General features: G+C 38.0%; 2 protein-coding genes across 2 annotated transcripts; one reads left to right on the forward strand and one right to left on the reverse strand.

The window, feature by feature from the left end:
- Positions 1-4,362: 4,362 nt before the first annotated feature.
- Positions 4,363-7,508, reverse strand: LOC120572547 (high affinity immunoglobulin gamma Fc receptor I-like). The gene is made up of 6 exons (XM_039821876.1): positions 7,474-7,508; positions 7,160-7,219; positions 6,534-6,797; positions 6,095-6,340; positions 4,632-4,877; positions 4,363-4,544 (listed from the first exon to the last, which is right to left on the reverse strand). The coding sequence occupies exons 1-6, from the start codon at positions 7,502-7,504 to the stop codon at positions 4,363-4,365; spliced, it is 1,029 nt and encodes a 342-aa protein (XP_039677810.1). The 5' UTR covers positions 7,505-7,508.
- Positions 7,509-9,226: 1,718 nt separating this feature from the next.
- On the forward strand, positions 9,227-13,052 carry LOC120572548 (butyrophilin-like protein 10). Its single transcript, XM_039821877.1, has 6 exons — positions 9,227-9,274; positions 9,776-9,872; positions 10,554-10,895; positions 12,072-12,350; positions 12,428-12,544; positions 12,967-13,052. The coding sequence occupies exons 2-6, from the start codon at positions 9,785-9,787 to the stop codon at positions 13,050-13,052; spliced, it is 912 nt and encodes a 303-aa protein (XP_039677811.1). The 5' UTR covers positions 9,227-9,274; positions 9,776-9,784.
- Positions 13,053-13,863: the final 811 nt, after the last annotated feature.

Raw genomic sequence — 13,863 nt, forward strand, 5'->3', positions numbered from 1 at the left:
CGGCTATTTTTTCTAATGTTAATACAGTAGAGTTAATCAAGTCTCACTCTGTTCTTTGCAGCAAATCAGCACCATATACATGAGGTTAAACGTACTCCCATCTGCTACATTTGGTGTTTAAACGCTGCTCTTTAAATTGCAATTGTTTTTACACGAGAAGATCTCGACTTTGAAACTTGAGATCTCGAGTTTAGTGTTAGCCCCCATTGAATTATTTTTTTCCTTCCTTTTTTCTTTTTTTTTTTCCCCCTCCATGTCACCTCTAGACTCCATAGACAGGAACTATGAAGCCATAACACACGTCACCTATTTACAGACGGGGTGGGGTGAAAGTACACGTTTTTTTCTCAGGCTATTTTATTCCAGACTTTGACTATGCAGCGACACACTTGCCGAAGGTAAGACGTTTTAGATGAAATGCTTATTCTTGGCTTAATATTTCATCATGCCATCATACTGGATCATTCCAAACCAGATGTGACCACAGTGAACTTTTGTCAGTCTATTCTTTGCTCATTTCTTCCAGGTCAAGTCACTAAAGAACAAAGCAGGTTGCTGCATTAACATGAATTTCAGTTCAAGTCTCTTTGTTTCATAGAAATTATTTTTTTCTCATCATTGTCTTGCATAATGTTGCATTTTTTAAAAGATTGTACTATAATATTCTTTTGCTGTATTTGCTGTAAAAGTCATGTTAGGCTGTACGTCAATGACATAAATAATACTTTGTACAGAATGTGTGATTAAATAAATGAAAATGTATAATACATTATATCAGTACCAGCAATTATTTTATTAATGGTTAAAGTTAAAATACACATTTATAGTAGGCATATTTTAATTTAATTTCACCCAGAGTTGATCTTTTGTCCCAATTTACTGATTGTTCTGTTGTGTTTACTTCAGGTTAGACAGTTACTGTAATCCCACAATCAGCCCAACAGCAGTTTCTCCTAACACTCTTAAAACCAAAACATTTTTTTTCTTGCAGTCATTGATGTTTTATAGCTGGGAAACACAGACGTGTTTTTGATAACAACTGTACATGACTCCTTTCTTAAAAGAAATAAAGGAACATTTTCTATTGTTCTAAGTTGTACTGAAATGTTATTGCAGATAAAACTCTGCAACAACCAGAAGACACGTTGACAGAGATGTGGTCTTTTATCTGAAGTAATACACATTACATTACATGTCATTTAGCTGACGCTTTTATCCAAAGCGACTTCTAATTAAGTGCTTTCAACCCCGAAGGTGCAAACTCCAGACAACAAGTAGTAAGTGCAAGTACATTAGCTTTAAATAAGCAAAACTACAAAGAGACAAGTGAAAGTGCAGCTTCAAGAAATATATATATATATATATATATATATATATATATATATATATATATATATATATATATATATATATATATATATTCTTTTTTTCTCTCCTCCTCTTTCTTCATGTTTATCCGAAGTGTAGTCAGAAGAGATGGGTTTTTAGCCTTTGGCGGATGATGTGTAGGCTTTCGGCCATCCTGATGTCAATAGGGAGCTCGTTCCACCATTTAGGAGCCAGGACAGCAAACAGTTGGGATTTTGTCGAGTGATTAGTTCTCTCTCAATGTGAGGGGGCAGCAAGCAGTTTGGCTGATGCAGAGCGGAGTGGGCGGGTTGGGGTATAGGGTTTGACCATGTCCTGGATGTAAGCTGGGGCTGATCTGTTCGTGGCCCTGTATGCAAGTACTAGCGTCTTGAAGTGGATGCGGGCAGCTATTGGTAACCAGTGAAGAGAGCGGAGGAGCGGTGTAGTGTGAGAGAACTTGAGGAGGGGGATGGCACACGCCGGCAGGCCAATCAGGAGGGAGTTGCAGTAGTCTAGACATGAGATGCCTAGAGCCTGAACAAGAACCTGAGCCGCCTTCTGCGTTAGAAGGGGACGTATCCATCTGATGTGCACAGTTAAAAAACATAAAAATTAGATGCATGAGATTGCAGGAGGTGATTAAAATAATACCGCAGCAATGACTTTTTCTTAAAGGGATGGTTCGGAGTAATTTCAACCTAGGGTCCTTTGCACCATGGCTTCGAGCCAAACACCCCCCAGAAGCTTTTTTCCCTTGGTCTAACATTGGTCGAGTTAGTGCTATCAGCCAAATGGCTTAGTGCAGGCGCTAATGGATCCAAAGGTGTATCTTGTAATTTACCCCACTAATGATGCTGCTCGTAGAGAGCAAAGCAATCAGGCAAGCGTTATTTAGATATACTCCTGGTGTACTTACCAACTTTCCACTGCCTCGTTTTATGAGTAGAGAATCTATTTGTACTACTGTAGAAGTTTGGTACCTTTCTGGACATTATGGTTTGGATATAATATAGGGTGACGCTATTTGCACCCCTGGTACAATTAGCAGTGTATGCTATTTGTACCCTGGTGCAATTAGAAATGAATGCTATTTGTACCCCGCCGGTGCACACAGCAATGTGTTCTATTAATACCCCGTGTGGTACAAATATCAATGTATGCTATTTGCACCCCTGTGCATTTACAGTACCTTGGCATATATTTACACACAGTTATCCATACTACTCATGTATTACACCTTTTTGGAATATTATCGCTCTGACATTTTTACCCTAACCAATCCCACTCCTCTTGCCTAAACCTAACCAACACAACCAGAGCAGGCATATTCAAGAGTCTTCCCCTCCCACCCTGCAAAAAAAAATAAAAAATTGCGTTCGCAGGCCTGACTTGCGCAATTGCATGCAAATTATCCAATCCAAAATTACAAAATTAAAGATTACCTCACAGGGGAATTGAACTCCTAAATCAGATACCAAAGGTAAGCATTCTAACCACTAACCTAGCAGTTCTTACAGGATGTTCAGCAACTGTTTACCACTTGCTTTCTTCAAGCCTCAGTTGCTAGGTAACCGTACTGTATACAAAAAATAGATACTAACTAACAAACCAACGGTTCTATGATTTCACTGAAGACAGAAAGCGCAACTGTAGTATCCATTTTCCGCTAGAAATTCAATTGTTATAAACTTTAGAGACAAAACTTTCCTAATATGCCAGTTTCTGCTGTCATGGAAGATGGACGTCCGCCATGATTTCGGTGCACTCGAGCAACGTGTTTTTGTTGTTACGTCACAGGGTGTGAATAGCTCAGCTGTGTGGCCGAGGCTATTCATACCGGGGGTGGAAATAGACACTCCGTATAATATATAGTTATGTTAAAGCTTTTCATATATGTCTGGTATATCGGAGGAAGTCCCTGAGTGCCATAATGCCTGCAGTTTTGGACAGTATTAATAATATAGGTAGTCTATACATCAGGTTTCCCTACACTGTGCGAGCACAGGCCGAAATTATAATTCAATTTGCAGCAATTCCTGAATGTCTGAGAAGTTTTTTGCTTTTTCCCCGCCAGTAGTAATGATTCGGCAACAACTGCCCGGGTCATTAACCTCATTCATGAGGTGCTTTGCATTAACTATTTATGGTTAAAATGGGTGTGTACAGGGCGGGATAAATGGCTGATTCACCTACACACACTTGTAGGTAATCTGTGATTTATAAAGGGAACATTGCTTACAGATGTGCGTACGCATGGTTTTATAAATCAGATTTTTGGCTTTTGGCGTACGCCATTTTTGGCTTTTGGGCGTACGTACACTTTTAGTAAGGATCCTACACACAGTTTTATGAATTACACCCCTGCTCTTTACCCCAGAATTCATTTCTCTTGTTTTCAGATGAAGAAATCACATACAAAAATGTATAAACATAATCGATTTTAATGTAACATTATTTTGTAACTCTCTTTTCTCATCCTGCAGAACCAACAACTGGAAGAACTAAACAAAAGACTAAACAAAAAGGCAGGTGATGCAGTAACACAGCAGATGGTTCAACAGGAGCAAATGTGAATATTTAGACAGACTCAATTCTGTCCTTATACTTCCCATTATACAAGACACAGTTTACCCTTTACATTGTTTGTTGTTTCTACAGAGGCTCCTGAACGCCTCTTCTACAGACATACATGTTCTCATGTGGTTTGTGTCTGAGGAGCTCAAATTATCAGCAGCATCTGTAGAGTCTAAAACAAAACACAGACCAACATATACTGAGATATACTGACAGCTCGCCTTTTGAAAATACTCTGTGCATCAGAACCTCTGTGGTTTCTAACCTTTTCTGTGTGAGAAAGTCTCTGCAAATATGAACATGTAAACAATAGAGTTTGACACCTTAAATCCAACTTAAACAACGGTCAAAATAAAAACAGATGAAAATGAAATGTAAAAGAAATCTTAGTGATGCTTTTTAAAGTGCATCTTTCCTGAGTTGGTGGATTTTCTAGACTCAGGATGGGATGTTCTCGACATCAAAACTACCTTTACCTTTACACATGAGTATCAGGTATTTGTGTTTGACTCTGAGTTTCCCAGAGAGCAGCAGTCCCACCAGCAGCAGCAGAGCCACCGTCACTATGGTGAACACAGTCCTGAAGTGATCTGAGGAGGGACAAGTCTCTCTATAAGGGGCTGCAAACACAAGAGAACATGATAATCATCACACTGCAGGCATGGTTATTTAGCTATTTTAGTTTTAAAAACAATACAAACTTTTACCTCTGACAGCCAGCCAGCTCTCTGGTGATTCTCCAGCTCCAGAGATTCTGCACATGTATAGTCCTTCATCAGACTTGGAAACACTGTGGATGGTCATCTCTCCTGTAGAGCTGCTCCTGATGAGGCGGCCATCTTTATAGAAATCAGCTGGGAGGTGGGAAAAAGCTGTCTCCTTTCTGCAGCTCAGAGTCACATTGTTTCCTTCTTTCACAGGAAGGACAGGACTCTCCAGGATCACTGAAACAGCTGGGAATCAAAGGTTTGATAGCTTTTTCTGAAAATGTAATGAAATACACTGAATATATTATCTCATGTGGTTTGTGTCTGAGGAGCTGAAATTATCAGCAGCATCTGTACAGTCTAAAATTACCATGGACCACATACTGTGAAAACCCACATCTGGCCTTTTAGAAATACTCCATGCATCATTACCTCTGTATTTTTTTTAACAGTTTCAGTGTGAGAAAGTCTTACAGCCAATGCTGATTCCTTATATTGATATCTGGCTATCTTATATTTCAATTATAAATGTTACTAATTTCTCCACAAGAGAAAACATACAGTATCTCACAAAAGTGAGTACACCCCTCACATTTTAGTAAATATTTCATAATATCTTTTAATGGGACAACACTGAAGAAATTACACTTTGCTACAATGTAAAGTATTAAGTTTACAGCTTGTATAACAGTGTAAATGTGCTGTCCCCTCAAAATAACTCAACATACAGCCATTAATGTCTAAACCGCTGGCAACAAAAGTGAGTACACCCCTATGTTAAATTCCCATAGAGGCAGACAGATGTCTATTTTTAAAGGCCAGTTATTTCATGGATCCAGGATACTATGCATCCTGATAAAGGTCCGTTGGCCTTTGGAATTAAAGTAGCCCCACATCATCACATACCCTTTACCATACCTAGAGATTGGCATGGTTTTATGTCAATTAGCCTAATAGCTAGTTTGATTTGCATTGAGACATCATTTTATGGAAAGTACCCCATGCCAATCTCTAGGTATGGTGAAGGGCATGTGATGATGTGGGGCTATTTTAATTCCAAAGGCCAAGGGAACTTTACCAGGATGCATAGTATCCTGGATCCATGAAATAATAGGCCTTTAAAAATAAAAATCTGCCTGCCTCTATGGGAAATGCCTGCCTCTAACTCACTTTTGTTGCCAGCGGTTTAGACGTATAATGAAATTTACATTGTTCATATAAGCTGTTACACTTAATACTTTACATTGTAGAAAAGTGTCATTTCTTCAGTGTTGTCACATTAAAACATATAATGAAATAACTAAAATGTGAGGGGTGTACTCACTTTTGTGAGATACTGTATCTCAAAGCCGTTTAACCAGGAAACCGTAGCGGGGGCTTAACAAAATGAAGAATTGGTAGCCCTGCAGCTAATTGATCTAATCTAAAGTTATGTACTCTAACTTTAAGCATGAATATATCACCTCTGACAGCCAGCCAGCTCTCTGGTGATTCTCGAACTGCAGAGATTCTGCACTTGTAGAGTCCTTCATCAGACTTGGAAACATTATGGATGGTCATGATTCCTGTAGAACTCTTCTCCATGAGGTGACCATCTTTAAAGAATTGAGTGGTGAGATTGGTGGACGTCTGCTTCTGTCTGCAGCTCAGAGTCACAGCTTCCCCCTCCATCCCAGGAAGGACAGGACTCTCCAGGATCACAGAGCCAGCTAAACAACATATGTTTGAAAGAAATATGCTAATTACTCAGTTTGAAAGCCTATGCAACGCTGGCCAATATGGCAGATGTTTCCTAGTTATTACTACTTTAAATTAATTTTGAGCAGAGAACTAAGGTGTGCACAGACTAAAATGTGATGACTTTGCGTACTTAGTATTTACTACTGCTTAGTATTTGAATACCAGTGAATGTGATGTTGACAGTGTTGCTTTTCTTTACTCCCATTTCACACCAGTATTCTCCACTGTCAATCGCTGGAAAGGCATTATTAATTGTGCAGGGTCCTGTCGATGTCGACCAGGTAGAAGAACATGTTTTAATAACTCCTTTAATCTTCCTCATCACTCTCCATCCACTCAGTCCCTCCAGTCCCTCACAGCTGACAACTATGGACTCATATTCAAAGTGCTGCTGTCTGTTTGGAACAACCCGAGGAAAAGATGCATCTAAGAGAGAAACACAAAGAATGAGATTATTAAAGCAACATTTTTCAATGAAATGTGTCCTCATTCAACTAAATAATTTGAAATTCCAGTCAACAGCGTCAACATCGCCACAAAGAGCCCTATGACTCTTCATATGTTTTGGAAGTCATCCTCACATGCAAATCTTGGCTCATGAAGTACAACATGACAGAATAAATGTATGTTTGTACTAGTTTATTATGGTATGGTTATTTTGATGCATAATGGTTTTAAGGTATTATCACTTGGGATACAGAATATGAGATATTTAAAGCCTATTTGGGATGTTGTTAAAACTACAGCAAATACACATATTAAAGTTTAATTGATAAACTGCTACTTACCAGCTTTTTGAGAATAATTGAAGTTAACTTGTGCGACCAGCAGCAACAACATAGTCATCACTGCAGAGACCAGAGAGACGTTACTGTATTAGTTGTACGTTTAACATATATAACACAAGTATTACTTGTAAATCATCAGTGAGTTAATTCCAAATCTCTAAATTACCTGTGTTTAAATCTGCCATCTTAAATTCTAAATATATCACTGTATTTTCGATCATTCACATCAATTCCCCCCTAAAGAAACAAACATGTTATTTGACAATGATTGTCTCAATATATTTCTGTGGACATTACACAGTCTCAGTACTCACACAGTCTGATGCAGAGAGATGTAACCTCCATGTTGTCTTGCTGTTGTAGTCTGATGTTCAGTCAGTCACACTGAATTATAAATATCATGTAAGTCAGACCCTCCTCTTCCTGCCTGGATCTCTTCTGGTGAGGAAAAAGCAGGTTTGAGGTTTCTGACAGACCGTTTAAAACAATAAAAATCTCAACAGAAAAATAGTAATTTGAAATTATTTTTGTGACGAGCTTACTTTTTTAAGCTTCACCACCTACAAACACACACAAAAAAAATCATACTAATAGATACTACCAATAAGCCATAATAATAATAATTACCATCATTATTAGATATTCTCATTTGAATTGGTTTGGTCTATTTGGACACTTTCATGTTTGAGGATACTTTAATTTAAAAAAGAAAAAAAAAACATATTGTATAAAGCTAACATATTTTCTCTCCTCTCATTTATCTTTTCCCCCAGCACCTTTACTCTCTGTACCCACTTTTACACTCTTTTTCTCTTTCTTTTATTCTCTCTCTCTCTGTCTCTGTGTCTCTCTCGCACACACATTGATCATGATCTAGTCAACTTTTTGACTAAAGGGCGATATGCTCTACCTCCTGTGAATTTTAATTTTCACACTTATTATTTAAATGGAGATTTAAAAAAAAAATACGCTCTCTTGGAGCATAAAGTTTAATGAGGACATATTGTCCTGAATAGTATCTCTGTGATATACTGTAGATATAATATGTATGCCTCAGCTCAGACTCCAGCCAAGACCTCCATCTAGTGGAAGGTTTTGTTAACTGCATGAATTGCAGTAGACGTGAGAAATACATTTGACTTAATTGATTAATATGTGGTCAGATGGTCAGCTGACAAACGTAATAGATAATATTTCCATTTATTTTATTTTTCAACCAATTTTTTATTCAAGAATTTGACTCTCTAGCGACCACTGTTTGTTTACTGTGGTTAAACGTTCATCTCTTATCATCTCATGTTTTTACATGTTACACTTTAGAAAGAGACACAACTCGCCCAGGTAGGCGGCTATTTTTTCTAATGTTAATACAGTAGAGTTAATCAAGTCTCACTCTGCCCTTTGCAGCAAATCAGCACCATATACATGTTTATTTGAACCAGATAGCCGCTTTGACAAAGACATTGTGTCTACTGACACAACTTCCTTGTTCCACCCACTGGTTGACTTGTTACTGTAGTATTTTATACAACTACCAACTACAGCAGATAGCAGGTTCAAAGTTCAGTTTCAACTGTAAAAACAGGTCAAGCAGAATCAGAAAACTAAAGTATAACACATGGACAGACACACACACACACACATATATATATGTTATCAATATATTGGACCACACCTGACATTTCATATCAGTTAGTATCTCTTATGTGATTTGAAGAATGGCTTGATTTTACTTAATACTTAGTTGATAGTATGCAAACACTGACATTAAATGTGACCGGTAAAGTAAGCTTTGTTTTTTTTCTCAATTTTATCTAGAAATATGATCTTGTATTCATTTGTAATATTCTCTTTATCATTTACAATCAATACAAGATCTCAATAAATTCATTGAACAGTGTTTTAGGCTTAAAGCAAATAGACACACAGATGTAAACATTGTGCATGCAGTCCAAACCTCTAAAAGCCACACATTCAGTTTATTGGAAAGGAACTATAAAGCCATAACACACGTTATCCATTTACAGACGGGGTGGGGTGAAAGTACACATGGTTTTATCAGGCTATTTTATTCCAGACTTTGACCATGCAGTGATTCCGACACACTTGCCACAGGTAGGAAGTTTTAGATTAAAGACTTATTCTTGGCTTAATTTTTCATCATGACATTAATGTAATTACAGTATTGCCAGTTTCTAGATTGAAAGTCTACTATTGAAAAATAATGCATGACTACATGAGAATGAAATAAAATGTATCAAAAACAGAACATGGATCATCTGTTAGCAAGTGGCTAAGGTTTAATCTGGGTCCAATCACAGCAATGTACCTTGTGCTTCCACATAGTTAATCTCCTGAAAATCAATTTGGTCCTAATTTTCCTATTATTATTAAGTACAATGATCAACTTTGTTTTATTTGAGTCAATGTTAACATGTTTAATCACAATCTTCAGTTTAAAAACCACCATTGTGTTCACTTAAAGTCTGAAACATTTGAGCGATTAAACTGCCTACAGTTATATCAGACTTCTCAGAGTGATTCAGAGTGTTTTGAGAGATATTTTAGATATAATTGGTCTGACATACTTTCCAGTTGACTTATTTTAATTTTCAGAACTGCAGAATGATTCCCATGAAGGACAGACTCCTCTTGAAACCTCGGCTCAGTGTCTTCAGTGCATTGGTCCTTCTCCTAATACACTCTGGTGGAGGTAAATTAAACACAAACATATGGTAAATCATGATTAGTCTTAAGATATATCAAAAAACATACCGTAACATAATGATCATTCAAGGCTAGACAACTACAAAAAACACACTATATAATACATTTTACAACCCAGTAAAACACCAATGCACTTAGTAGTTTTACTGCCATAGCCTTAGTTGGTTTGAAATGACCAGAAACTAATGGTCGTAATACCTACAGGAAATAGCCATTGCATGGCTGAGTCATAAAACACAGAGCTTTCAACCTGGGGAGAGAAGTTCATGTCCTGGGGCAAGTATAAGATTTTTTACCCATGAAAGTTTTTTAATCCAAACCACCATCTTTTTTTCTAACCTTAAATAGTTGTTTTGGAGCCTAAAATTAAATCTCTGCCGCAAGACGCTCACTTGTTGTCAGCTTAATTTAACAGTAATGTCCGCTGAAACGACCGGCAGCTCACAGTGCCCTGTACCCGGCTAACAGTCACATTTTGTCGGCTAAATTTAACTGTAGAGACAGCTAAGCTCGTCGTCACCTGACCAGCTGGCGGTCTACTAATTTTGTAGGATATCTTACGAATGGATGTCCATACATTTTTGTACAATATCATACAAACCTGTCATGGGTATGCATTGAATGATATGTAGGAGTTGGATAATGAACAGATGTTGTTTTTCCTTAGGTCAGTCTCAGGTGATGGGTACATCTCAGCCAATAGTGGCAAAGGTTGGTGATGACATAACTTTGCCATGCCACCTGGAAACTGCTGTGGATGCTACTGACCTGACTGTGGAGTGGGCAAGACATGATCTAGAGCCCAGATTTGTCTTTTTGAGACGAGACGGCGTGGAGCTTCAGCTTGAGGAACATCCATTGTACATGGGGAGAACATCCCTGTCCACCAACAAACTAAAGTGTGGAGACACTTCACTTAAACTCTCCAAAGTAAAACTCTCTGATATAGGAACCTACAAATGCCTTGTTCCAAAAACTGGTACAGAGTCTGTTGTCGCGCTTACTGTAGGTAAGTTGGCATGAATCCATTGTGCACTTAATGTGGTCGCTTTGCACAAAAGCGGTAGTGTTATTGCCGCCGTATTCCTGAGTTAGCGTTACTGGGGGGTCATAGAGAATATGAATACAGATACAGAAAATCATTCATTAACAATAAGAGAATATGTTACAGATGCATCGTTGCCTTTCACGTGTCGCATACAGTAACTCAGCCTGGATGTATCCTTAGCTAAACTGGGTATCACTGTCAATGTGTTACGAGCCAAAGCATTAAGAATTTGCTGTAGCAAACAATGTATATAATAACTTAGATTAATATAGCGCATTTCATGAAACCCATGGACGCTTTACACAAGTACAGGGGGAAGAGTGAAAAGAAAATTGCAGGCCAACACAAACACTAACTGAAAATAAATAAAAACCGGGCGCTAAATGGAAGAGGGACGTAATTTAATCCAGGCTGCTAGCGTACAACCACATTGCGTATTGTAAAGTTATTTTATGAATGAAAGAAACATAGTACGTACCTGAAGGTCAATTTGTGAATGTTTTTGGATCATTGACAATCCCCATAAGTGTCTCCATTTGTTAAAATCCCGACCAACTGTGATTCATGTTATCGCCCGTTGTCTGTCACTTTCCCTTTTAGCTATTAGTTGTTCTTAGATTAATTTCCTTCTTTTCTGTGATGGTCCTGTCCCAGTTTCAGCTATAACTAAGCGAGATAACTTCTAACATACAATTTAAATACAATTAGGCCTAAATAAAGACATCTCCTGCTACCTTATACCTGGCTGGATACAATAACACAGGCTTTTGTGGTGTTACCCTGAAATCTGTGACCCGTCAGAATGTGTGCTCTGTAGCGCCGTCTACCTGCCAACATTTTTTTGTGTGATTTCTTGGGAAAAATCGGACAGGGAAAATGCATTGATAAAATCAAAAAGCGTCCTTTTTACTGTTAGTCTTGTTGGCTGTTACAGGTCACTTATGATCATCAGATGAAAGATGACAGTTTCAGCAACATTTAAAAGTTACATATAGCAACTTTACAAATCTAATATCATTCTGGAATGTAAAGCCTAAATGCATTAGTCATAAGTGACAGTCATAACAGTCAGGGAAACATTAGGCATTACTAATCAGCTGTGACAACTTTATATACAAACTATTTCTACTTTTTTAGGTTCTGTCTCCTCACCTGACATGAAGATATCCAAAGTCACCAATGGAGCGGTTCTACAGTGTTCGTCTGAAGGCTGGTATCCAGAGCCTGAGGTGTTGTGGCTGGACGGTGAGGGAAACCTCCTCTCTGCTGGACCTCCAGAGACAGTCAGAGGTCCTGATGATCTCTATACTGTCAGCAGCAGAGTGACTGTGGAGAAGAGACCCAGCAACAGCTTCACCTGCAGAGTCCAGCAGAAGGACACCAACCAGACCAGAGAGACAACTATCCATCTTCCAGGTAGAAAAACACATTGATGCTATTACTTTGTCAGAGACAGTATTGTTGTATTTACACATCTATTGTGTCAATTTTAGATGATTTCTTCATGGACCAGTGTAATTCTGCTGTTCGCATCACCATCTGCTTGGCAGCCTGCTTCATGTCTGTCATGGCAGTCTTTGTTTTGTGGAAATGTGGACAACACCAAATCAGTAAGTTAAAACTTCATTCTTCTTTTTTACAAATCTGAAGTTACTCTCACATTTCGTTGATGGCTATTTTACATTAATTAAATTTAGAGTGAACAGATAAGAAGGGCTGAGAACCACCCGCCCGGGGGATCTTAGCCATAGCGTCATCCATTGCAATCATGGAACATCCAACTTGTTGGCTGTTATCCCACTCATACCATACTCTAAAGTTTTTCCATACTTTTCCGCCAATCAGAGTCTAGAAATATAACTGGTCATGGTGTAATGATCAATAGAAAATGTATACATTAATTAAGAAAAACATGTAATTTGACTAGATGTTCCACCAAATGTTTGTATCACATTTGGGAATTAAATGCTAGATAATTCTGCAAGCGAGGTTTAAACATCAAACTAAACACCCATCTCTTCTGTTCACATAGAAACCACAAACAGCAGCACAGAACGTCAGTATCTGATGGAGGGAGATAAAATGATTCAGTTGGACATGAAAGAGGGAAAAACTTGATGAGGAATTACAGAAGAATGAGGGCGATTTGAAACATGTACAACAGGTGATTACAATATTGACAAATCAGAAGAAAGAGTTGGAGAACCAGAGAGAGAAACTCAACTCACTACTGGATGAGGACAATAAACAGATAGAGGAGAACAACAAGAAGCTGAAGAAGATCCCCAAAACAGACACAGGTAAAAAAATGGAAAAGCGTGTAAAGACCAGAAAGGATCTGGACAGGAGAAAGACAGAACATGATGAACTGTTATGGAACACAGGAAAGTTACAGGAGACAGCAGAGCAGATGATTACTATAATGACAGAAAGGAAAGAGAAACTAGAGAGAGATAAGGAGAAAATAAATGAACACCTGAAAGAGATGGAGAGACAGAGAGAAGAGACCAAACTTCAGTTAGAGCAGCAAGAGAGAGAAGAGGAAAAAATAATCCATCCTCCAATGATGATACATGAAAAATGATGTATTCATATTAGATCCACAGTGTTGTCATCTACTGGATCATTCCAAAACCAGATGTGACCACAGTGAACTTTGGTCAGTCTATTCTTTGCTCACTTCCTCCAGTTCAAGACAACAAAGAACCAGTCATATTTGACATCATGAAAACGAACAAAGGAGGTTGCTGCATTAACTTGAATTTCAGTTCAAGTGTCTTTGTTTCATAGAAATTATTTTTTGATTATCATTGTCTTGCATAATGTTGCGTTTGTCTTTTAATAGATTGTACTATAATATTCTTCTGCTGTATTTGCGGTTATTAAATAATCCTGAAAATGTATAATAGATTATATCAGCACCAGCAAT

Source organism: Perca fluviatilis, chromosome 14, assembly GCF_010015445.1.
Source record: "Perca fluviatilis chromosome 14, GENO_Pfluv_1.0, whole genome shotgun sequence".
Classification (NCBI taxonomy): Eukaryota; Metazoa; Chordata; class Actinopteri; order Perciformes; family Percidae; genus Perca; species Perca fluviatilis.